At 44.3% G+C, this 25,674-nt stretch overlaps 1 protein-coding gene across 1 annotated transcript; it reads left to right on the top strand.

Moving 5' to 3' along the window:
- Window positions 1–43: 43 nt before the first annotated feature.
- Window positions 44–17,645, top strand: CHMP7 (charged multivesicular body protein 7). Its single transcript, XM_083184855.1, has 12 exons — window positions 44–496; window positions 2,272–2,547; window positions 4,671–4,839; window positions 6,153–6,338; window positions 7,807–7,940; window positions 8,973–9,021; window positions 10,432–10,551; window positions 10,836–10,934; window positions 11,152–11,212; window positions 11,456–11,578; window positions 15,705–15,800; window positions 16,945–17,645. The coding sequence occupies exons 2-12, from the start codon at window positions 2,297–2,299 to the stop codon at window positions 16,980–16,982; spliced, it is 1,326 nt and encodes a 441-aa protein (XP_083040981.1). The 5' UTR covers window positions 44–496; window positions 2,272–2,296; the 3' UTR covers window positions 16,983–17,645.
- Window positions 17,646–25,674: the final 8,029 nt, after the last annotated feature.

Here is a 25,674-nt window from a genome sequence, read left to right as displayed (position 1 = left end):
AGAGTGCGAGACTGAGCAATGGTGACGCTCTGTCTCAGTCTCTGTGCTCCTGCTGTCTGACGGTGTCCGGGAAGTATCAAACGTCGGAAAGTAGAAGTTGCAATTCTTTGGGGCGGGGGCTGTGCATTGTTGTGTTTATTATACACTATTCTTTTGTCACCCTCCTGTAGTATATGCCCTCTGTGTACCTGCCCTATGCTGCCACCGAGGAACAGGAGAGAGGTATAATGTAGAATATTGGCAGCTGTCATTCTCCCCTCTCTGTCTCTCTCCAGCACTCGTACACCGGATTCTCCTCCTCCTGGGAACACCTAGATTGTTTGGAATAGTCATTGTCTCTTGGACTCACTAGAACCCAGCATCTGGAGTAATTCTACAGGGGCACAGGCACAGTGAGCAGGACATTGCTGGCAGGACCAGTGCCCCTGGGAAATTCATGTTGCTCATCAGCCTGCCAGTGTCCTATAGCCCACCGATAAAGACACCTGTTGCCCAGGTAAGGTCTCTTGGCCACCGCATGCTTCTACTAGCCTACCCCATGGCCAGACACTGGCACTTGTCACTAAAATTAAGTCTATTTATTTAATGGATGTTACAAAATGTTATTTTAGTCTTGGACATGCTATGTTTCCATTACACACATGTATGGATGGCGCAGAGCCCTACAAATCTCAGTCATAACTCCTTTTGCCACAGTATGGGTGGCAACAGTTTAGTTACACAAAAGCTACCTTTAGCATGTAGCTAGAATCATGTGCTGTACTGTTTATTTACCCAAAGGCCCATCTGATTTCAGATGGAGCTTGTGCGTATACCCCTTTCACAATCAGTCTTTGACTAGAAATATTGGCAGGATCAGCAAACTGGCGTCCTGTTCAGTGTTAAAGGTTCAACCCGAGTTTGGTAACCTTGGTCAAGACCAGGGTGATTCACAGGACCGATCTGGATAAGCATACCCCTTTCACACCAGAAATGCAGAGACCAACCCGGGAATTAAATTCCAGGGACATTACCGGGTTGGGACCCATTCATACATGCTTTTGAAGCAAGGACAACCCGGGTCGGCACCTTTCACGCTGAACCCGGGATGAGCCTGCATTTATATCATTGAAAATGGCATTTTTTAGGCCCACAAAGATGAGGTAATTAGGGAGAGGGATAAAGGGAGGGCGGGCCTTTGCAGGCTTTCAGGGGTGAAATAGCACTGCTGGGGTCTGTTGTGCCACAGAGCTTGCACAGTGTCTTCCTGTATGCTGTATGATTGCTGAGGCAGACATTTTTGGCTTTCAGGCTGTCAAGGGTTAAAACTCACTTCTGGGGTCTGTGGTGCCACAGAACATGCACAGTGTCTCCCTGCACGCTGTATGCTGCCTCTGGGCGTGTCTGTGAGCGTCCACCACAACAGGAAGTTGCCCTGCTAACAAATCAGCATTAACAGAGGCAACCCGGAAGGAGGGACATGTCCCTGCACCTTTCACACCAGCCAGTAGTCCGGGAAGGACCCAGGAGCAACCCTGCTACATAGCAGGGTTGAAATGCTGGGAAATGAACCCTGGAATTTGTCCCTGGAACCTTTCACACCAGCACTAGTTGCGGGTTGTTCCCGGTCCCAACCTGGGAATTTAGGCTGGTGTGAAAGGGGTATAATTTGACCCGGTGTTCACGTCAAAGCTGGGTATGTAGACACCAGCTTCAACTGGTTGGGTATGCAGAGGCCCGCTTCAAGGGAGTGACATACAGGGCAGACATGGGTAGAGTGTAAAGGCAATGACCTGTGAATAACCAAAGGGGGTTGGGGAGCTTGAAACCCGGAACGGACTCGGGATTTAGGTGTGAAAAGGGTATTGTTTGAGCAAACCTATGCATAGTGATGGCACAGTTCAAAGATGCGCATGCAGCAATTAGCTCAGTGAACCCCCCCCCCGTAAGGCTATTATGGTGCCTTTATTGACCTTCCAGGTGCTTTCCTTGACTTACCAGTGCTTATCAAGTAATACAGATATAGTGTTCATTCTAGCACCTGCCAGCTTTGAAAACCCAGCCTGGGGTGTCGCTGTCTGTAGTGGTGTTTCTAGCACAGGTCTGGTTTGCATATCAGTGCTGATATACAGACCACACTGTGCTAGAAGCACTACAGCAGACAGCGACACCCCATTCAGGGAAGAGGAACTGCATGGGTTTTCAAAGCTGGAAACACTACAGATAATTTCTAATGATAGTTTGAGTTTTTTGTCTAAATAAAACAAATATTTTTTTTTTTTTACTCTTTAGGTTCACCCCTCGATCTAGGATTACGATGGCGCCTCCTTATCCCTTAGACTGGGAAGATGATGAACGGATGTCATTTTTGTTCTCTGCCTTTAAACAGACAAGGGATGTGGACAGCGCTGATTGGGACAGTAAAATGGCTTTTTGGATCCCGCTGATAGTTAAACACGCCAAGGATCACAGACTACTCACGGTCACACTACGCCAACTACAGACCGATTTCTCCCGCAAGGGCTGCACCGCTCTGGGTTTGGGAACAGTAATGGGGGAAATGCTTAGGTGAATACCAAGTGGTGGCTATCACAGACTTGACTAATTCTAGAGCGTTACCTTCTACCCAGGATAGCACTGCCTGCTGCCTGTGCACTTTCTAACCTGTAGGTTGCTATGCCTGTAGAAGCAGTAGTACTCCTGAAACTTTATGAGGATTATCTCTCTCTCTCGTCTCTCTATCATTATTTTCTTAAATTCTATAGGGGGATAAGACTGAACACAAATATAAGGAGGAGGGATTGTGTGGTGTAGTGGCTACAGTTTGTGGGATCAGTGTTGGGCTTTAATAAAGAAAATTAGCTTTAAGGGGCATTTAAAAGCTGGGAGGCTGGATGCCAGTTTATACCGCTTTCAGACCGCACTCTAGACCCGGGTTATTGCCGTGTTCGTACGGCCCCAACATAGGTCAAGGTGCGGTCTGAAAAGGCCACCACGGGTCGAGCAACACGGGTGTTCAACCCTGGTAATGACCAGGGTTGAACACGGCTATGACCCATGTCAAGTGCAGTGTGAACGGGTGCCTGGGTCGAGCGACCCGTGTCCCGTTCACAGTATGGAGGAGGCAGCACTGTCAGCTCCAAGTACTGCCTCCTCCCGAGCCCCCGATGATGCGCAGCCGCCCAGCTCCGCCCCATGTGATGTCACCGTCTCGGCAATATGCCGTGTCGGTGTCGGAACTTTCAGACCGCATTGCCGTGTTGCTCTGGGGATGGGACCCGTGTCCTAATCCCGTGTGCGACACGGCATTTGCGGTCTGAAAGTATTATACGTTTGACTACAGGGGGCATTTGATAAGTTAGGAGTAGTGTTCTACTGGCTGGTGGTTTATCACTCTTCATTTTATCACTTTTCAAGCTTAGTACATCTGGCCCTGAGTAAGAAAAGTTTTGAATTTGATATCATAGGGGACAGAAAGCCAATAGAGAGACTTTGGAGTACAATATGGGAATGTTACCCATAGCAATCAATCAAATTTGAGCTATCATTTCTCTGTTGCTTTGTAGAAACTGATAAAATGTGATTGGTTGCTATGGGCAACATTCCCACATTAGAAGCTTTAGAGCATGGGTCTTCAAACTGTGGCCTTCCAGATGTTGTGGAACTACATGTCCCAGCATGCCCTGACAGTTTTGGCATGCTCTTATAGGAAAAAATGTGGCAATGCATGTTGAAACATGTAGTTTCACAACATCTGGAGGGCCACAGTTTGAAGACCCATGCTTTAGAGTAATATAAAGTGGGCAGTGGAGTCAGAGGAGACTGAAGAAGGGTAAGGTGGGGGTTCAGCAGGCCAGAGAGGAGTAGATTAAAGTAGCCATGGTGAGACATATTGCTTATATAGCAATTCTAGTGGTGTCTTGGATGAGAAAGGAAATAATATGTATAGGAAGTGACAGTGTTTAGTGTGCATTCTAGCACCCTGCATCTTTCAGAACCCATGCAGTTCCTCTTCCTGCCTTGGTGTCGCTCTCTGCAGTGCTGCTTCTAGTAGGGAAGAGGAACTGCACAGGTTTTGAAAGATGAAGGGTGCTAGAATGAACAGGTATTGGAATAGGAATTGGTTGTAATGGGAGAGTGCCATGTGGTTCTTATCTACCATCAAATTCTATGTAAAGGGTATAAAAAAAATGGAGGATGACACCTATACATGGGACAGAGGAGAGGGAGAGGTCTACAGAGGTTATATTGGAGGGGGAAAGACAATGGGGGAAATTTACTAAGATGTGAAATGTATTTCACATGAGATGTTGCTATGGGCAACCAATCAGATACTATCTATTATCTTCTTGAAGGTGCTAAAAAATGAGAAGTAGTTCCTGATTATCTTATTAACTTTCCCCCAATGACTGGCTTTAGAAATGTTGAGATTAATTAAACTTTGCATAATACAAGTGGAGATGGAGACAGATGATATGGGAGAGGATGTGGAAATATACATATGGGTATCATTACAGTACAGGTGATATGGGTAACCAAAGTGTGATTAACTCACTGAGGAAAAAGCGTAGTGCGAGAAGATAAGGAGCCTTGTACAGAGGTGGAGACAGAACAAGCAGTGGGAAAGGTAGGAGGACATTCTAATATATTGCTGCCTCCCTATTTAAACGTTTATTATTCTGTTGTGGCAGACAGGGTCTCCTGCAAATTGAGTCAGATTTCAAGTCCGGCATTGCGGATGGCTGGATCTCGTGGGGCATGAGGCAGCTGGTCATCAAACCTCTACGCTGGACCGTGGGGACAGTTCTAGGTTTGCAGATCAACCCAGATGAGGCGTTTGTGGTCCCTGAAGTGATTAAGGTATATATAATGATTCAGCAAGTAGGTGAGAGTCTCATGTGATGATTGAAAATGTTCATCCGATATTACACTAATGTTAAAGACAAACACTTTGTGATGTACAGCACCTGATAGATAGATAGATATATATATATTTTATTTATTTATATATATATATATATATATATATATATATATATATATATATATATATATATATTTTTTTTTTTTTTTTTGACACCTAAAAATGTCCATGGTGCCTTACATGGAATATGTATAAGCATCTTGAGTCCTGTTGTAGAAAGAACACTATATATAACAAAATGATTATTATTATTATTATTATTATTATATAACTAGTACAGTGTATTTTGCAATCCCATAAGTACAGTAAATATACTGTGACATTTCTAAAAGCAATATAGTTTGGACTAGAACAAGGGGTTAGTGTAGTGTAAGTGCAGCAAGCAGTGAGGAATGGCAGGGAGGCTTTGCCCATGTATCCTTACATATATATGGCTCATTTATATATTGGTCACTAGTAGTGCTGGACCAGATGCAGCTTGTGTAACAATGTATCATTTCTATTTTATGTTTCATTATGTCAATTCATTAACTCTTTGGACAGTATCCAATGCGGGGGCGAGCCTCTGATGGCGGGCAGTGCCGATAGCTCGCCATCAGAGTATTCAAGGCCCCCCCCCCCCCCATTCGCCGTTTCCACCTTGCCTGTTTACTGAGGTTAGGTGGAAACGGCCAGTGCGGCCATGAAAACAGCGAGCCACCCTCTGACAGCGAGGATTTCCCCGGAACGTAGAATAGGGTGAGCAGCCGGGAGGGATGGCTTTTCCTCGTTAAAAAAAACAGCCAACCTCGCAGTACAAACCCTTCTCCTGGCCGCACCACACATGTAAGTAAATATGCGGGGCGGGCTAGCGGGGCTGCCGGGGCGGGTTTACTTGTTAGGGAAGCCAATCCTGGGATTGGGCATTTTTCAATCCCGATTTCCGGGATTGAAAAAAATGCCCCGGGATTGGCATCCCTATCTGTGAGAGATGCTTAACCTTTCTGCTAAAAATGCCACATCGCTCACATTTGTTATATACATTTAAATAAAAAATGTGTTTAAAACCATAAAAAAAACATTATATTTCCTATGCAAGTTAAACATCACAGGTTCCTTATGATGAATAAAAAAATGTTTGCTTGGCAATTTTCACACCTATTTTGACAAATTCACTTGGCACTCAAAGGGTTAATGTATTCAATGCAATGTGCTGATGGTCTAGCTGTATACTATAATACAATGCAGCCTATTATGTAACACTCTCCAGGTACAGGCAGCGCTGGTGCTGCAGAGGTATCAGTCCTCTCCTCTGAGCTCAGTCTCCCTGCTGTCTGAGGACGATGTCTATGGGCTCTGCAAAGACCTGATTGTGAGTCCGTCTGCACTGAAGTTGGTCCTGCTGCAACTGCAGAGAGAAAAAAAGATCTGTGTGCTGCAGAGAGAAGGAGAAAGGGTAAGGGGCATAGAGACTACACATCAGAGGTACACGACTCAATCTTAGCTGGCCTTCATGTCTTTTCTGTCCAATAAAAGATGGAGCTGACGTAAAGTTGTGCATGCTGCAGAATAAAGTGTGTTCCTGCTTGTGACTGACTAGACGGATTGTAATGCACCTAGGCTAAGCTGGCTGAAGATGTGATGGTGGAAATCCAGGCTATGCGGAGTTGGCTGTAAGCCTCAATACACCTGTTTTCTTATGTACCTCTTGTACAAAGCATATGCTTGGTGCAAGTGTAAGCAGATCTTGACATGTATCGATCCAAGTGTGTTCACCTGGAGCCCAACCATATGTAGTTCTAGCACAATTGCTCAGTCCCAGAACACTGTGTTTTGTCGATCATAAATTGCACAAAAGTTAAAATAATCTCCAGATAGGTGGCAATAGCCTATGTAAATATGTAGTTTTTCTGTAGGGTGTTTTTATATGTAATATTTTTATATCAGAAATTGTAGATTATCATTACCAAATAACTAATTAACGGAAAATGATTTCACACTGCTGCTGGACTACAGGCTCTCAAAGTAAAAATAAAAACAAGTTTGTTGTATCTAGCACCCTGCATCTTTCAAAACCTATGCAGTTCCTGTTCCTGCCTGGGGTGTCGCTATCTGCTGTGGTGCGTCTAGCGCAGGTCTGGTCTGCATATCCGTTCTGAATTACAGACCAACCAGCCAACTAGCTTGAATAATATTGTTTTTCTCTTTGACCAGCTTTAGAAGTTAAGATATTAACTTAAGATAAAATTATCCTAAAAACCAAGGCCCAAATATAAAGTTTCAATATGTTGCCACAATGCTGAATGAGCATACAATGGAGTAAGTTCAGGAGGACTCCCTGCATGTTTTGGGCGAAATTTACTAAGATGGGAGTTCACATGGAATGTTGCTGTGGGCAATAAATCAGAATGTACTTATTTATTTAGCACCTTCTAGAAGATAATAGATTGTATCTGATTGGTTGCCCATAGCAACATCCCATCTGAAACAGAACTCCCATATTAGTAAATTTCCCCCTTTGTATTCTACAAAAGATGATGATTTATTAACTTGAAATGTTGATTAGTGGACAGGTGTTTTATTCTTGTTGCTATCTCCGTGAGCGCCGCCAACACCTTGCAATATATCTGAATTCAAAATAGAGTGGTCTTTATTCTCTCACAGCTGCATATAGCGGACAACCTGTTGGCATATTTACGGTTACTTCTGCCTCAGGTCCCTCGCTTGGCACAGGGTCTCTAACACCAGGGAGAATGACGGCATTCGCAAGAATATTAGCAGCACCTGGCTTACTGCAGCATGTAGGAAATGTAGTCTCTCTCTCCCATACTGACTGCACAATACCTGGATATTTGGCATGGTATATCTGCTCCCTTCTCGTGCTCTATCCCTGTTCTGATGCTGATTATTCTCTGACCTCATAGCTGGTGAAGTTTATACAGGGAGGAGCTGCTCATGTGGCCCCCATCGGAGAGACTGATCTGGGTGTCTATGAGTTACGGAAGAGTGAGAAGCTGCTATCGGAGAAAGTGCAGAGTGTGTGCGAGGAAGCAGACAGGTGAGCAGCGCCGGTCACAGCGCCTTCACTGTGTGTGTCCACTGTTAGATGCAAGTTCTCCATGATTGCACCCGCATTGGTTGTACGGATCTACAGTAAATGCAGCTATTGACAAGTATGCCAAGTTGTACACATGTCTGTGGGCTTGGTACCCCCATAAATATGCTGGGATTCAGCCAAAGTAGACTCTAAGCTCCTTGCATCTTGTTTGTCCGGTATGGAGAGAGATAAAGTACCAACCAATCTGCTTTTAACAGTCATACACAGCCTGTAACAGGGCAGTTAGGGGAGTTATGGGACAAAGGATCGAGAGTGGCAACGTCGACATAGACAAAAGATTGACACGGAAATCGTCGGCACATGAAAGGTCCAATATTTTTTTTTTTGAGGTTTTCACTTTTTTTTTTTTTATATGTCCTGTTGTAGCTCATCACATGGACCCCAAATTAGTGTAAAGCACCCTCGCATGGCTTGCATGCCTTTACCACACTTTACCATTCCCGATCGAAGTCCACAAAAAAAAATCATATCGAACATTGGTGTATGTTGACCATAACGTGTCGACATATGGACCTGATACTGGGGCACATGTATGAAGCAGCATTATGTGCTTTTCCTGCACTAACGCTAGTAAAAGTTGTGTTTTAACTGCTTGTTTAATTTATTAAAGGAGAGCTTAACATGTGCCCGGGGCAGCCCTGAGCTTACCAATCAGGCACTGTCCTCCTGGCTTTCTGTATTGCAGTTTACGTCCAAGGAAATGTATTAATGCCTTCTCAGATGTAAAGGCCGCTCAAGCCCAGAGCTAGCATTGTTCTATTATAACAGCAGGGACAACCCTGCTGCTGGCTCTGGGCTGCGCTCGAGATTTTGCACATAATCGGATGAGGAAGAGCGGCATGAGTGTGGTGGGTGTGTGTGTGTGTTTGATTATTATTATTATTATTTGTTTTATAAATGTGTGTGGCGCTAATAATACTAGATATGTCAAGATGGAATGACAAATCTGCTTTCATTGTTCTCTGTCCATAGACTGATGGAGGAGGCTAAAATCTTTAACAGAGCTGGGAATAGGCAGCAGGTGAGATTCGGCTGTGACTACTGTGCTGTCTTCCTATCAAATACTGTTTCATTTTTATTCTCCATCTTTATTACGATATTGTACATATAAGTTGAGTGTATGTAATCTTTGCAGAGAGCAAGTAGCTGGTGTTGGAGATACGCATAAGGCAGCCCCAGCCAACCTGTGGCTCTCCAGCTGTTTTGAAACTACACATCCCAGCATGCCCGGACACTGTTTTAGCATTCCCTAATAGCAAAACTGTGGCAGGGCATCATGGGACTTGTAGTTTCATAACAGCATAATAACAGTAAAAACAAGTAAATAATGGATGAATACAGCTTGAATGGGTATATTCTTACTTGCGATGAAATGTTACCTCCAAGCTGGTTGCTTTTTTAAAATTATTATTATTATTATTATTATTATTATTATTATTATTATTATTATTATTAATAATCTTTAACGCCTTACAATAAATAAATGAGCAAAAACAAGAAAGCAGTGACAAAGTACAATCCAATTTTAGGACAAGTACTGTATATGGTAAATAAGGATATCTGCACCAGGGGCCAGGACATGCATAATTATTAGGGTGGCAGAGACCTAGGCTAGTGATTACGCACCGCTGAAAGGTGAAAAAATATTTTTTATATATATATATATATATATATATATATATATATATATATATATATATATATATATATATATATATATATAATAAATATTGGCGATTTATTTCATGTATTGATCATTGTATTTTAAGGAGGCAGGGAGATTGGGTACAATCGCACAAGACTGTGTGTTTAGAAGTTAGATGTAATCACAAATCGGCCCCCTGTTTATAATTGTAGGTAAATTCAATTCAGGGGTGTGCTACCACTGACAAATAGTATATAGTCAATAGTATTTTAAGCCTGCAGACCCCGGCACAGGAGCCCACTTTTCGGCAGGGTAATACTCTTATTGCTCAAAATATTTACCATATATACATAGCTATCGCATGGTGTAAGACTCCAGGGGTGAAATGTAATAGGATGTGAGATTCAGAAAGTGAGAGATTTGGTAAGAAATCTCCAGGGTTTTTTTTAAAGCGGCAATCATTTACACTGCAAAATCAGTTTGATTTTAAAGTGTAAATGATTGCCGCTTTAAAAAAAAACCTGTCCATTTCTTACCAAATCTCTCACTTTCTGAATCTCACATCCTATTACATTTCACCCCTGGAGTCTTACACCATGCGATAGCTATGTATATATGGTAAATATTTTGAGCAATAAGAGTATTACCCTGCCGAAAAGTGGGCTCCTGTGCCCCTCTAAAGCTCACAGTTGCTAACTGCTTCACCTCTGAAAGCAAAGTTGCTGTGAGCTCTAGACCAGATGGCATCACTCATTCTCTGTGTTTCTATTCTCTCTCCCTCGGAAGGCGCTGCGATGTCTGCGGCGCAGGAAACTGTCAGAGCGCCGAATGACTGAGCTGCAGAACAAGCTGGACACTGTGCAGAGCACCCTGGAGAGAATATCAATGGCAGAAACTGACCGCAAGGTAACGACTATCGGGCACTAGATTACTACATCAGTACACACTCAGTACGGTCTATGGAACTTGTTGGCCCCATACGGTTGTGTAACTATTTTTAATGTATTGATAAATGACAGCAGAATCAATTGCTGCAGCCACAAAATGCCATTCATGGAAAAAGCAAACAGTAGCCTTGTGGCCGCACCATAGGTTCCGTTCCATTTTCTGTTTCGGAGGTTGCATCATGTTTTTAAAATTAAACGATTATTCCTCTTTCATGAGTGAATGTATTTGTCTGCCAATTACAGGTAGTGTCTGCGTACCAGATGGGGGTCTCTGCTCTGCGCTCCGCCCTCAAGGATGTCAGTCTGGAGAAGACGGAGAGTCTAGTGGAGCAGATTCAGGAGGTAGTACAATGGCGGTTACATGTTCTAGTGCTTGCAGGTCTGTGATTCTCAGACTCCTTCCTCAGGTGTGGATCACCTCCTGATGGGTTATTTATGGGCAGCACCATTTGGGTAGCACTGTACTTTTCCATTGCATTTTCTGGATACCATTTGTTAATGTCTGTTTGGCTATGGACAGAGCTGAATGTGACTGACAGACTTTTGCTTTTTGCTGCAGTTCTGTGACCTCCAGGATGACGTCAGCCAGACTTTGTCCAGAGCAGGATCCAGTGACCTTGGTAAGTAGTGTGTGTCTCACATAGGGTTTCCCTGCTCCTGTATGATGGGCATGAGCTATCTAGTTCATTATCCTTTTATCATACCCATTTGTCCTGGATATTTTACCCAAATGTTTTTGAATAATATGCAGTTTATGCCACTATTTGGTCACATGATAATTGCCCTCAGTAAGTATTTGGTCAGATCACTGCATAAAGTCAGTGGACAGAAACATGTAGCACAAATTATCTCTCCCCTTCCAGATGTGGACATGGATGAGCTGGAACAGGAGCTGAATGAGATTCTGCAGGAGGAAGAGGCAGACCTGCCGGAAGTTCCCACCGGCCCGCTGATTACTTCTCCATATCGCTCTCCTGTTGGGCAGGGTGAGTGACTGTAGAGTAATGTATTATGTATATAGCAACCAGGGTTCATTGTCCCAGAGTAGAGCCTTAAAGGTGGAGGTTTATCACAATATGTGTACACTGAAAGTCAGCCAATGCCGTATGCCAAGTGCTCTTATAGGCTGCATAGAACTCCAAGGGTGTTTACAGTGATTAAGCCACAAATATTTAATGATAAATTGGCCCCTAAGAGAATGATGGGTGAGTATGGCAGAGAACCCTAAAGAGATGCTACCTATGACTTTTTATAGTTGCTAACAACCCATTTATTTAAGTAAGTCGCTTCAAATGGCTGGAGTAGCTGTCTGGTTACATGTTCATGACCAGCAACAAATGGAAAACTGTCCTTGTATTCCTACACAAGCTCATTCACAATGTCTGGTAAGACAGCTGAGGGGAGAACGTGTACTCGGAATTTGTCTCCGGTTTCCCTACATCAGCCAAGTATCCAAATAAACACACCCACAACATACATAAACATTACAATACACAATGCAATAAAACAAAAAACGTCCAATTAGTAATATTCTAAATCATATCCACCTTCCAGCAGCAGTACACTACCAGGGCCGAAACTAGGGTTTCCGGCGCCCGGGGCAAGGCAGTCATTTGCTCCCCCCCCACTGACTGGGGGGCAAATGACTGCCTTGCCCCTGGCGCCGGAGGCTGAGTGAAACCTGCGCCCACATACCTCTGTTGTGCAGCGGGGTCCGGGGATTGTGGAGTAGTCCATGATACGGGATATACAGGGGGTCGGTGCTGTGTCTGCCGCAGTTTCTCCTGTGTATAGCATCAATCACCTGACGTACACAGCGCCGCTCAGAGCTGTACACTAGCAGAATAGAGTGAGACAGCCCACGGCTGTGCTCCTCACATAGTACATGTGGGGTGACGCAGATACAGCGTAGGTGCGATAACCCACTGAGATAAATGCCATGCAGCTGCTATACAGCTGCCGTGCATAGGACTGTTACATATCCATCCCCCCCTCTGCCGGGATGTACCAAGCGTGTGCGCGTCGCAGATGCTCGCAGCACGCAGGGCTCTGGGACATCCCCACAACGCGCCGACGAGGGGTGCACAGAACGGGCTTTGAGGGGATTAGCGGATGTGTTGAGCGGTGTGCTATCTGTGTCAGTACCTCAGGGAGCCGGCCAGTGAGCGGAGTGTGCGTGCTGGCAGTGGCACTCTATGTCGGACCTTTGTGGCTGCGGAAGGTATAGGCACGGCTGCAGGATCCCCCCGTGAGAGAGCAGCAGTTGGTCTGTTCCGGGCTCAGGCTGCGTGCGGGTAAGCTCCAGCAGCGAGGTCTCCGTCAGCGGGGGAAGGCTGAGATCACCCCCCGCCGCCATGCAGAAGGTAACACAAAGGGAACGTTACTCCCATCGTCCCCGGACCCCCGCTGCCTGGCCCGACAGCGCCCCACCCATGTAGCGCCCGGTGCGCGTGACCCCCCAGCCCCCCCCCTAGTTATGGCCCTGACACTACAATATTATATTACATTGAAAACCTTTCCTTATTCTATCTAGGCCTAAGGTGACTTAATCAGTACCTAGTATTTTGATTTAACCAGTTGTGCTGAAGCCTAGATATACCCACTTATACCTGCACTGTTAGAGTGCCTTTAGGACCAAGTTTGGGATTTCCTGTCCCAATGCCTAGCCCCCAACCCCAGTACTTACCATCAGGTACCCAACTGCTGGTACTGCTGGTTTTGATTTAATCCCTTTACAAGATAGTGAGCCACATGACCAATGAGAATAAGTAATGTGTGGGGTAGAACAGATTATGTGCAGATATCTTGAGTCTCATATGTAATCACTAGTTACATTCCATGTGTAAAACATGACATTTGGTGGGTAATCTTCCTATGTCGGATCAGTTATTTTCGAGGAGCATATAACAGTCCCCAATAAGTAAATGTCCCCATCTATCCAGGCAGGAATGACCTTGCATAAGAGACATGAGTAAGAGGTCACACTGACCCAGCACCACCTCTTCTCTGCCCACTCAAGTAACCAACCCGCTGTGGTGATGGTTACATTGGAAGGAGAGGCACGGGCAGTGGTTACATTGGAAGAAGAGGCACGGGCAGTGGTTACATTGGAAGGAGAGGCATGAGCAGTGGTTACATTGGAAGGAGAGGCATGGGCAGTGGTTACATTGGAAGGAGAGGCATGGAAAGCGGTTACATTGGAAGGAGAGGCACAGGCAGCAGTTACATTGGAAGGAGAGGCATGGGCAGCGGTTACATTGGAAGGAGAGGCACGGGCAGCAGTTACATTGGAAGGAGAGGCATGGGCAATGCTTACATTGGAAGGAGAGGCATGGGCAATGCTTACATTGGAAGGAGAGGCATGGGCAGTGGTTACATTGGAAGGAGAGGCATGGGCAGTGGTTACATTGGAAGGAGAGACACGGGCAGTGGTTACATTGGAAGGAGAGGCACGGGCAGTGGTTACATTGGAAGAAGAGGCACGGGCAGTGGTTACATTTGAAGAAGAGGCACGGGCAGTGGTTACATTTGAAGAAGAGGCACGGGCAGTGGTTACATTGGAAGGAGAGGCACGGGCAGTGGTTACATTGGAAGGAGAGGCACGGGCAGTGGTTACATTGGAAGGAGAGGCACGGGAAGCGGTTACATTGAAAGGAGAGGCACGGGCAGTGGTTACATTGGAAGGAGAGGCACGGGAAGCGGTTACATTGGAAGGAGAGGCACGGGCAGTGCTTACATTGGAAGGAGAGGCACGGGAAGCGGTTACATTGGAAGGAGAGGCACGGGCAGTGCTTACATTGGAAGGAGAGGCACGGGAAGCGGTTACATTGGAAGGAGAGGCATGAGCAGTGCTTACATTGGAAGGAGAGCCACGGGCAGCAGTTACATTGGAAGGAGAGGCACGGGCAATGCTTACATTGGAAGGAGAGGCATGGGCAATGCTTACATTGGAAGGAGAGGCATGGGCAGTGCTTACATTGGAAGGAGAGGCACAGGAAGCGGTTACATTGGAAGGAGAGCCACGGGCAGCAGTTACATTGGAAGGAGAGGCATGGGCAATGCTTACATTGGAAGGAGAGGCATGGGCAGTGCTTACATTGGAAGGAGAGACACGGGAAGTGGTTACATTGGAAGGAGAGGCATGGGTAGTGCTTACATTGGAAAGAGAGCCACGGGCAGCAGTTACATTTGAAGGAGAGGCATGTAACTAAGAATGGTTTAACAACTTAATTTTTTTTCTCTCTCTGTGTTCATGTCCCTCAGCTTCCCTTCCCTGGTGAGGTTTCAGTTTGATATAAGCAGAATTTTTAGGGTGTTCCTGTACTTGGACTTATTCTGTTGCTGGGTGGTGATGACCTCTCCTCACCTGTGACCTGCCAGGGGACTATACTTCAGCTTGTCTGACTTCCATAATCTAAGGAATTTGGCTTTCAGTTGCATTCAGGATTCCTGTGCCGATGTGCCCACAGCAATAGCAGTGGGCAGTACTCTTATGGGTATATAGGGCAACTCGTGGTATAGAAGAGTTCTCACAAAACTATGGGCGATAGAGAAGATGTTTTACAGGCTGTACTGTTGGGAGCTTAAAGAGTTAAAACGTGTTCAGGAAGGAAATGCAGGGAGGATGTGAATGAACTATGATATTCCTATATAAGAGGATCTCTGTATAGGTAACATTACATTGCTGTACAGTTTCCTTTGCATGAAATATAGGCCCTTATTCAGATCTGATTGCAGTACAAATTTGTTCTCAAAATGGGCAAAACCATGTGCACTGCAGGTGGGGCAGAGGTAACATGTATAGATAGTTAGTTAGATTTAGGAGAGTTATTTTGTTTCTGTGCAGGGTAAATACTGGCTGCATTATTTTTACACTGCAATTTAGATTTCAGTTTCAACACACCCCACCCGAATGTAACTGTTACATCTGCAGTGCACATGGTTTTGCCTATTTTGAGAACAAATTTGTACTGCGATCAGATCTGAATAAGGTCCATAATCCAAACTGACCATCAAATTGGAGATTATATTTCTAACCCCAATGAATTAATATAAATATTTTTTTTCTCTGTGTCTCTGATCTCATGGTACAAACCTTCCTTCTAATTTCAGATCAAAGCATAAGTGGGGAGCTATCCGGCCTTCCAAATGTCCCCGCAGGTCCCCTCTATAGATCGCCTGTGCGTCCTGCGGAGCAGCGTGCCCAAGGTGAGGATACAGCTCTCTGCACATCTCTCTATGACAGACATGGAGCTATGCAGGGAATAAGTTGTATATTGCTGCATTAGGTTTTTATTTGGTTATTTGATATATGAATACCAGACAGAGAGAGGCAGAGAAAACAAAGCTAATGCCTGCGATAAGAGTTTCTCAACATGTGCAGCATTTATATTGAGCAGGCTGCTGCCCATCAGATCTGCAGGGGGCGTCCGGTTAGTCAGTTTCCTGTTTTAAAGTTACAAAATGTGCGTCAAACCCAACTTGGTAGCGTCACTTAGCGAGGACAGACCAGAACCTGGCAGGAGGAACACCCCAGTAATATCATTTTTTAACTTAGTTTTCATTTTTGGGTGGAGATAAGTAAATAAAATCTAACAGAACATAGACCCGTCCTGTCCATAATGACCAGTTACTTGCTGGTGTACTTACATGGATATAGCCAGGGATTTAGTGCCGCTGAATGGCATCCCTGCTTCCCCTCTGTGGGGCTTGGATCCATGCATCCATAGCCCGTATACATGGGCCATAAGGAAATGAATGCTCCTATACTATGAATAATGCAGGGACGATCTTTGTATAATATGTTGTTACCCAGTTTGTTTTATCACTGTCTACTATTGGAAAGCGCAACGGAATCTGCTGCGCTATATAGGAAACTGTAAATAAATAATATCCCTTTTACACCAACCTAAATAACCCAGGTATTTGCACGGGAGCACGCAAAACCCGGGTTTTCAGGTGGTTTAAACACATCCATTTGAAATGTCCCGGGTCGTCAGTAACCCAGATCGATGCACTGGGAGATGCTCTCATCTCCCAGCGCCGGCCCAAGTCCCGCCCCTGGTAACATCAGCCCCCCCCCCAGCATTATGCCCGGCCTGGGAGGCAGGTGTAAAAGGGATCACAAGCAGAGTCGCACCTGGCTTGGAGCCGGGTCTATAATCCCATGTGCTACTTGGCTTGTTGGGATAAAAGGGGTATAACAGAAGTTATTCATTACTTGCACGTGCTTTAAGTGTAACTGAGAGCAGCCATCTGTATGGTGGACAGCAAGGAGCTCCCCTTGTGGGGCTGGGGCAGAAATGATAGGCTCTCATATGGAAACATCTCATAATATGTTCTTGTATTGCAGATGCCCATCCACAGCCCGATCGCTTCATTAGCCAGTGACCCCTGGGGAGTATTCAAGATGCGTTAAAATGAGGACTTCTATTCTTAAAGGGACTGAGATTACTGTGTACACAATATGTCACAGAAGATCCCAACAAGTGCTGCTTGGTAATATAATTCCGCCTTGCCCTGCATAGCACCCAAACCTCTACCGGGTGATGATACCAGGCCGCTGGCAGATGGAAGTCACCCTGCAGCTGGATTTACTTGTGAAAGATGGAATACTCCATTTGTGCAGGGGTGCCGGATGACGCTCCGACAGTCAGTATCCTGACTGCCAGTGCTCCGACAGGGGGGGATACCGACATACAGGGGCTATTCTCTCTTGTGGGGTCCCCGACCCCCATAGAGGGAGAATAGAACCTGTAGCGAGCCACCGGGCCCGCAGCGAGCCTGCAAGGGGCTTCTTTGTGCTCACCCCCTGTGGGGGCACCAGCAGTCGGGATACTGACTGTCGGGATCCCCACTGTCGGAGGCGCATACCACACCCTTCTGCAGATGGCCAACGTTTACATGGTCCTTATTAAAGAGGTTTGTTTGTAATATCTGGCTTAATAGCAGTGGTATCATGGGAGTATAACTATTGTCATAACGGTGAATGGGGAAGAAATGCATCCTACTAAATTCTGCAATAAACGTACTGACTGTTCCTGTAACAATGAATGATAGTGTTGTGTTCTGCTATTACTTATAATTCTGTCTATAGAGCCGGCATTTGCTGCAGCACATTGCTATTGGTAGCAAACGCAGAAATGAAACCAGAGTGTGGCAAACAAGCTATAGGAAAATAAGCATTGATGCGTGTAAGTCCCACGTATTGTGTATTCGTTCAGCACGAGTGCCATGGGAAAAGTGGGGCGATCGGAACCAGTCCCAGTAATTTTGGGATGGGAATTGCATCAAACTTTGGAGAAAGATAAAGGGAATAGCTTGTAACTCTTTGAGTGCCAAAGTTGCTGTGAGCAATCCTCAATATATCCATTAAAACTGCCAGTGCCGCTCATTGTTCTTTTGGTATAAATAAATATAAATACAGCCAGGTCCATTAATTGAAGTTTGTTTAAATAATTCACCCAAAAAAAGAACAGGCGTCTCTTTCAGCAAGGTTGGCACTCAAAAGGGTTTAATGTCATTTTCTAAACATGGCCAGTAAAATTGCAGTTCAACACTGATTTGTTAGTTTTTATCCTTTGGATTCGGACAGAATACCAGCTCTTGGTTTAGGTGAAATTCGGAGACCACTTTCGGGAGAAAGGTTGCATTAGTTTTGACTGTACCCCCCTGTCTGGAAAAATGTTCAGATATTGCTCCACGGCCCATAGAGCTTGTAACTCGCCAACCCTTTTAGCGGAAGTTATAGCTGTCACAAAGACTACCTTCCATGTGAAGAACTTTAGCGTTACCTGTTCAAGGGGTTCAAAAGGTGAAATCATAAGGGTGTTGAGTATTACATTTAAATCCTACGGAGCCAAAGGAGATTTAATCATTGGTTGATTAATCGCCTGACAGAATCTCTATCAGGACCTCTTCCAACAGCCTTTTATCTAGAAGAACAGATAATGCAGAAATTTGGACCCTCAGAGTTGAGGCTGCCAGATCCATTTCAAAGCCTTCACAGAGGAACTGTAAAATGCAAGGAACTTTGAACCTGTTATCTTCAGGATAAAGCACAGCCCATGATATAATTTTTTCCAGATCCTATAGTAATTTCTGAAGTGACCTTCTTTGTTGCCTTTATTAGGAACTGAGCTACTTGGTCAGAGACTCCTTTCTTCCCTAGAATTGACCGCTCAATTTTTCCATGCCGTCAAACTCAGAGTTCTGATATCTGGATGAGTGAGCGGGCCTTGTTGCAGCAGTTTGGGCATCACTTGTAAATGCCATGGACCTTGTATCATCTTTCAACCCATTGAGCTTGCATCTGTCATTAATTTTGTATAGCGAGGTTGAGAAAGAGAGGTGTTCCTGTCTTCCAGTTACGGCCTTAACCACCAGTTTAGGGAGTCCCTTGCCTTTTTACTTAATTGTATATTGTAATTTAAGCTTATGTCATTCTTTATGAAGTGTAGGACTTCTCTTTTTGAAGGATTCTTATCCGCCATCTCGCCCCGGGCACTATATATATCGTGGATGACAGCATACCGAGTAAGCGAAGAATCTGACTTAGAGAGGTTTCTTTTTGTCTCTGCACCGCTACTGCCAGAAGATGAGTTCTGTTGCACCTGCCCCGCGAAAGGGAGACTACATAGTTTACTGTGTCTATCATGACGCCTACAGTAGCTTTTGACATGGTCTTAACTGGCTCTTTTCTCGGTTGATTTAACCATCCTTGTGCTTGTAAAATCTAGATTGTTTTCCCTATTGCCTGATCCACTTCTTCTGTCCTGCCGCAGATCAGAAGATCATCCAGATATGACCATATTGCTATGCCCTGAAGTCTTATGTGAGCAATTAGACTTGCTAGGACTTTTGTGAATATCCTCAGAGAGGCTGACAGACCGAATGGGAGGCAAGTAAATTGAAGATGATGGCCAAAAACATGCAACTTCGGGAATCTTCTGTCTTTTTGCAAATAGCTACATGGAAATATGTATTCAAGTCTATTGAAGCCATGAAATCTGACTGTTTTATTCCCATTAGTAATGATTTTAGGGTTTCCATATGAAATTTCATTACTTTTGTATGCCTGGTCAGATCCAAAATTGCACGGAATGCTCCTGAAGATTTTTGAACCAGGAACATCTTGAAGTAGAAACCCCTCCTTCTTTCTTTGAAAGGAACAGGTTCCACTGCCTTTGTTTTAATGAGATCCTGAATTATCAGGTGTAAGGCTTGGAATTCGTCTGGCACCTCTGGATCTCTTGACTTCAGAAAACTTCTCGCATTCTATACAGTAATCCCCTGTCAGAACAGACAGGATCTATCTGTCTTGAGTAGAGTCTTTCCATTGTCCTACAAACTTCTGCAGCCTTCCCCCACACCGGAGGGACTTTTCCCAGACTGTAGTCAGAATCTTCTATGACCTCTTATGACAGGCTGGCGAAATAACTGTCTCGACGAACCTGCAGCAAATCTATTATATTGCCTTCCAGGCCTATAGCTTCTAGCTTCTCTAAAATAATGTTTAGGAGATTGACTCCTATATTTCGGCCTTCTGACCTGAGGCAATCTTGCAGACTTGCCGCACGACATCCTCTGGATTAGTGAATTGAGTTTATTGCCGAAAAGCAGAGAACCCTCATAGGGTAACGAAAGTAAACGGTTCTTAGAGTTTACATCTGCAGACCAGCTGCAAAGCCAAATCGCACGCCTAGCTGCTACCCCTGCAGCCATAGATGGCAGACAATCTACAGTCTCCAGGTTAAATGACCTGTCTTTCTCTGGAATTTCACCCGAATTTAACTCGGACTCCCCTGAGTCATCAACATACAATATAGGTAATTCTGAATCCTATTCCAGGTCTAAGCTAGTCTGGGATCTAGCTCTTTTTTAACCCCTGTATGTCTCTTAAATCACTAAACTATCCAGCAGTAAATAATAGAAGTGCCTCTATAAGGATTTACCTTTCCACGGCACTTAAAGGCTTAGGGGGAGAAGGATTGTTTTGTGGATCCATAATACAGAAGAAAAGTGCATCAATCCAATACAGGATGCTTTCAGCGCATTAAATAGCCCTCAGCTGGCTGCACATGCGCAGACGGAAGCGTTAGACGCTGCCGCATCACTTCCACCCTCAGTGCTGACTTCCGCCCATCACAATTGTTTATTTTGCTCATTTAATAAATGGAAATTACAAAAGTGGTGGAAATATGTGGGATTGTCCAGGGTGGCCTCTCAGGCACACTGCACCCAAATGATGATCGAAAGAAATCCCCCACTTCCACCTCTAAAAAGTCAAAGATGCACCTGTAATGCAGAAATGGGTCACAGAAGGATGTCAAATTATGAACGCTATAAATGTCACATAGCGATCTGCCTGCTCCCTGCAAATATGATTTGCCCACCTTGCACTTCACTGTGCCAATGCACCTCTACTGCCGAACTTTCCAACAGTGATTCTGAGTGCGACTGACCCTACTGTGCCTATATTTCAAGTTTTGTTCGTACTTTTAATTTTCATTTGATTTATTTGCCATGAAAACTGAAGGCAATGTGGTGGCGGGTGTTAAATATCAGTAATTTTTGGTTTACTTGATTTGAGGTTAATAAATTGTGTTTTTTAAAATCAGATTTAGAATGTTATCTAGAATGTACATCCTAAAGAAGGTCACTGATCGCTTTAAGAGCGTTAGAATTGAGTTAATTAGGTGCTAATGAGGATTTTCTAACAGGTACCTGTCAGGCACACTGCGCTTAAACCCGGGAGTCCCAGAGATGCACCCGACAGAGGGTTAAGGAAAGCCTGACCTAAGAGGGTCCAATAAGCTGTGCAGGGCAGGTGCAGAAAAGCCTCTCATGAAGCTTGGAAGGGGAGTTCAAGTGGGGAGTTGGGGCCCTTGAATCTAATGGTGTGTACACACGGTGCGACTTAGCGGCTGCTGGGACCTGGCAGGTAGAGAGGGATGGCGTGGGTGGAGAATGGGCATCATGCTGCATCCTCCTTTCAACCTAGCAGAAATAGACTTGCCTGCACAGTCTATTTCTGCTTTCGATGCCGCGGGGCTGCACATTGGGATGGAATTTGGATCGATTTGCAGCTAGCATGATGCAATTCTGACTTAAGGTGCATAAACACTACAATTGGGACCATTTTTGTTCATTTTGGCCCTTCTGAACGATATTGGTCAAAAATATCTTTGTGTTTATGCGACAAACGACGAATGATGATGCGCATACCCGACAGTTGTTCATCAAGGTTGTAGCTAGATAGTTCATCTTTCGTCTTTTGTCAACATCTTTCGTCCAGGACACTGGGTTCAAGGTAAATTGATCATCAAGGTCTTTCAACGAAATTGGTCAAAAAAATTGTACCGTGTGTGTGCACCTTAACTTTCTATTTGATATTTGACTATATAGTCAAATTGTAATAAAAAGTTAGTCAGAATCGCACTGTGTGTACACAGCATATAATACCACAGTTGGTTGTTTCAGGAAAGATAAATAACATGGACAGATGTGTTGTACAGATAAAAGGGAAAAGCGTAAGGGGTTGTGTTATTTTTATGTCTGGTACGACAGGTATTTACCAATTTGTACTTCTAGGTGCGGAGAGCTTTGTCTATATTTACTAATGCTTTCTGCATAGTGGATGTCTGACCGTCATTTGATCCGAGACCACTAGATGGCCTCATTCGCTACTGATCTGAGAGAATAAATATGGCTGTTGTTCCCATGGACCATTGTTGAGTCACCTGGGGGAATATTTACTACAGTGCAGGTTTTTACAAGTGCTTATAGCAACCAATCAGATCTTAATACTTGCTTTAGGGGCCATATATAACCATATCAGTATATAGGAACATACACTTGTTAATTTAGATGCATTCATTACACATAGGATTCTGTAAAGGAAGACATTATTTTCTAGTTTGTACAAATGCTGTGACTTACTATTTGCTGGTCTGTTATCATGAAATCAGAAAAACCATTGAGGACATCTATAACTGCATCTATGTATATAATTGCATCGTGTAACAGAGTAAACTTGTCATGAATATTTCTTATTGGTTCACAGCTCAACAGCACTGCTGGTACACATGCTGTGAGATCACACTGCTCTCATTACTGGAGGTGTACCAAACCTTCAAGAGAAATAAAGTGAAGTTGTCCTTAGCAACCAACCATGTATCACTTATCCAACAGTCTATCAAACAGAAGGTGAATGGTTTCCATGGGCAATTTCTCCATTTTGTCTCTCACAGTACTTTCTTCTCCATCCATATTGCCAATTGTTAAAGAAATACTGCAGGAGGCCAGCAGGGGGCAGCACTTAGTAACTTGTACATTTTCTGTATGTGTTTAATGGTTATATTTTAGCAGGCCAGGATTTCAGTCCTTTTGCACCCATAGACTGCTCATTCATACAGTGCCCCCACCTTCTGTATGTACCATGATCTGTTATCAGGGTTCAGTATTCCGCCAGTAATTGAAAATAGGTGACATTGTTAGACCTTTACCCTACAACACATCTGCTTCCACAAGGCTATAAGAAAGTGAGAAAAAAAAACACATTATACGACTCCAGTTATAAACAAGAAATCCAAACAGGGATTTTTTTTTTTAAATATATATTATTTAAAAAAAAAAAGTATGTTTAATATTTCCTACTGTAATAAATTTAAATACCATCATTTTCATACTCTGTTCTCTTGAGACCCATGAAAGGAAGGCGGAGCTGTCTGGCTGAAGCCCCGCCCTCCTCGCATGGATATCATCAGCAGCTGCAGTCTCATCATCCTGTTTGCAAATTCACTAATCGTGCTTAAAACGAAAAAATTATAAACTTCCGCGCCAAGTTACAATATCTCCCCCTCAATTGCACTTTTTAGTCGCTGATGGAATAGTCATAAAAGGTATATCCCCATACCATAGTGAGATGGACAGAAAAGAAAGGGTGGAGATTCCGGAGCATACATCAAGGGAAATGAGTTAATGAACTATAAACATTTTAAAAATGTATTAAACGTATGCATATATATGAATTCATATATTGTAAAAGTGACAAATATAACATTGACAACATGTAAACATATAACACATAAAAAGGGTATTTCATAAAAGAAAGTCTTGTGAGTCCACAATTGGCTTATGCTCACCCATATTATGAAGATAGGAGAGAGCACTATATTTCTCACCTTTCCACCTAATTGGTTGGATTTATTAAAGGAGTACCTTTTAGTTTTTTCAAAAGACTGTAGTAAGTATCCTTCAATTAAATCAGGCATGTCCAAATATGGCCCTCCAGTTGTTGTGAAACTACAAGTCCCATCATGCCTTTAGTAAGGTCTCTGCATTTGTCATGTACCTGTGTGGACAAGAAGTACGTGTCACCAGTGGCAGAACTCTGTGAAGCAATGGAATCATCTGCCGCCGGGCTCTTGCACCCAAGGGGGCACCTCTCCTGCTAAATCAGTTAATTGAAACCCATCAATATCGCTTTTGTAGATGAGTTCTGAAATATGTGTTCTCTTTCTCTCTAAATCTATACAGATATATGTGTTATGTACTGTATATGTATATATATAAAAAAAAAATAAAATATATATATATATATATATATATATATATATATATATATATATATATATATATATATATATATATATAGAATAGAATAGTGCACGAGGAGTTGTCTACTACGTCTCACATTTCCAACTATGTATTGGGACACAGTGGCCTTTTCTGAAAATGACTGAACTGTCTGATCATGATCCCATAGAAATCCTTACGATACCGTCCAGGGGGCAGCATGGACGGTGTAATGGTTAGCAGTACTGCCTCACAGCACTGAGGTCATGAGCTTGATTCCCACCATGGCCCTCCCTGCGCTTGGTTGGGTTTTCTCCAGGTAGTATGATTTCCTCCCACAATCCAAATATATACTGGTAGGTCAATTGGCAACCAACAAGAATTGACCCTAGAATGAATGAATTAATGAATGTGTAAGTGTACATGTGGTAGGGAATATAGATTGTAATCTCCACTGGGGCAGGGACTGATGTGAATGCTCAACTACTCTGTCAAGTACTGTGGTATATGTGTGCGCTTTATAACTGATAATGTTATAGGCCCTGTGCTACTTCCTGTCTCTGTGCATTTGGTGATTACAGGCCCTGTGCTAGTTCCTGTCTTTGGGCATTTGGTGATTACAGGCCCTGTGCTACTTCCTGTCTCCGGGCATTTGGTGATTATAGGCCCTGTGCTACTTCTTGATGGGCCATTGTTGGATATAATCACTGTAATAGTTTTCACAATTTCATATCATATCCATTAATTCAGGGTTGCCGACCCTCCCGAAATTTCCGGGAGTCTCCCGAAAATCGGGGCTCCCTCCCGGCCCCCCGGAAGGGTGGGCAACCCTCCCGGATTCAGGGGGGACCCCCGCTGTCCCCCGGATCGCGGCATTTAAATGCCGCAATCCTCGGGTGTCAGAGGAGGGGGCGGAGCTAAAATGACACAATCGCGTCATTTTAGCCCCGCCCCCTCCACAGAGATCACTGAATTCGCCTGTTTACCAGCATGGGGGCGGGGCTTAGTGATGTCACGCTTAAGCCCCGCCCCCTGAGCGGCTACTGAATCTCTCCTCTCCGGGCTTCTCCCGGAGAGGAGAATGAGAAAGTCGGCAACCCTGCATTAATTATAATTCCATTTTTGTATTATATAAATAATAATGAACATTAACTTACCATGTAATGACATACAGCAGGGTTGCCGACCCTCCCAGGATTTCGGGGAGTCTCCCGAAAATCGGGTCCCCCTCCCGGCCCCCCGGAAGGGTGGGCAACCCTCCCGGATTCAGGGGGGACCCCTGCTGTCCCCCAGATCGCGGCATTAACATGCCGCAATCCTCGGGTCTCAGAGGAGGGGGCGGAGCTAAAATGACACAATCGCGTCATTTTAGCCCCGCCCCTCCACGGAGATCCGTGAATTAGCTGGTTTACCATCATGGGGACGGGGCTTAGTGATGTCACGCTTAAGCTCCGCCCCCTGAGCGACTCTCCTCTCCGGGCTTCTCCCGGAGAGGAGAATAATA

The sequence above is a fragment of the Crinia signifera genome, chromosome 4 (genome assembly GCF_055691185.1).
Source record: "Crinia signifera chromosome 4, ASM5569118v1, whole genome shotgun sequence".
NCBI lineage: Eukaryota > Metazoa > Chordata > Amphibia > Anura > Myobatrachidae > Crinia > Crinia signifera.
This window is presented reverse-complemented; position numbering and strand designations above follow the sequence as displayed.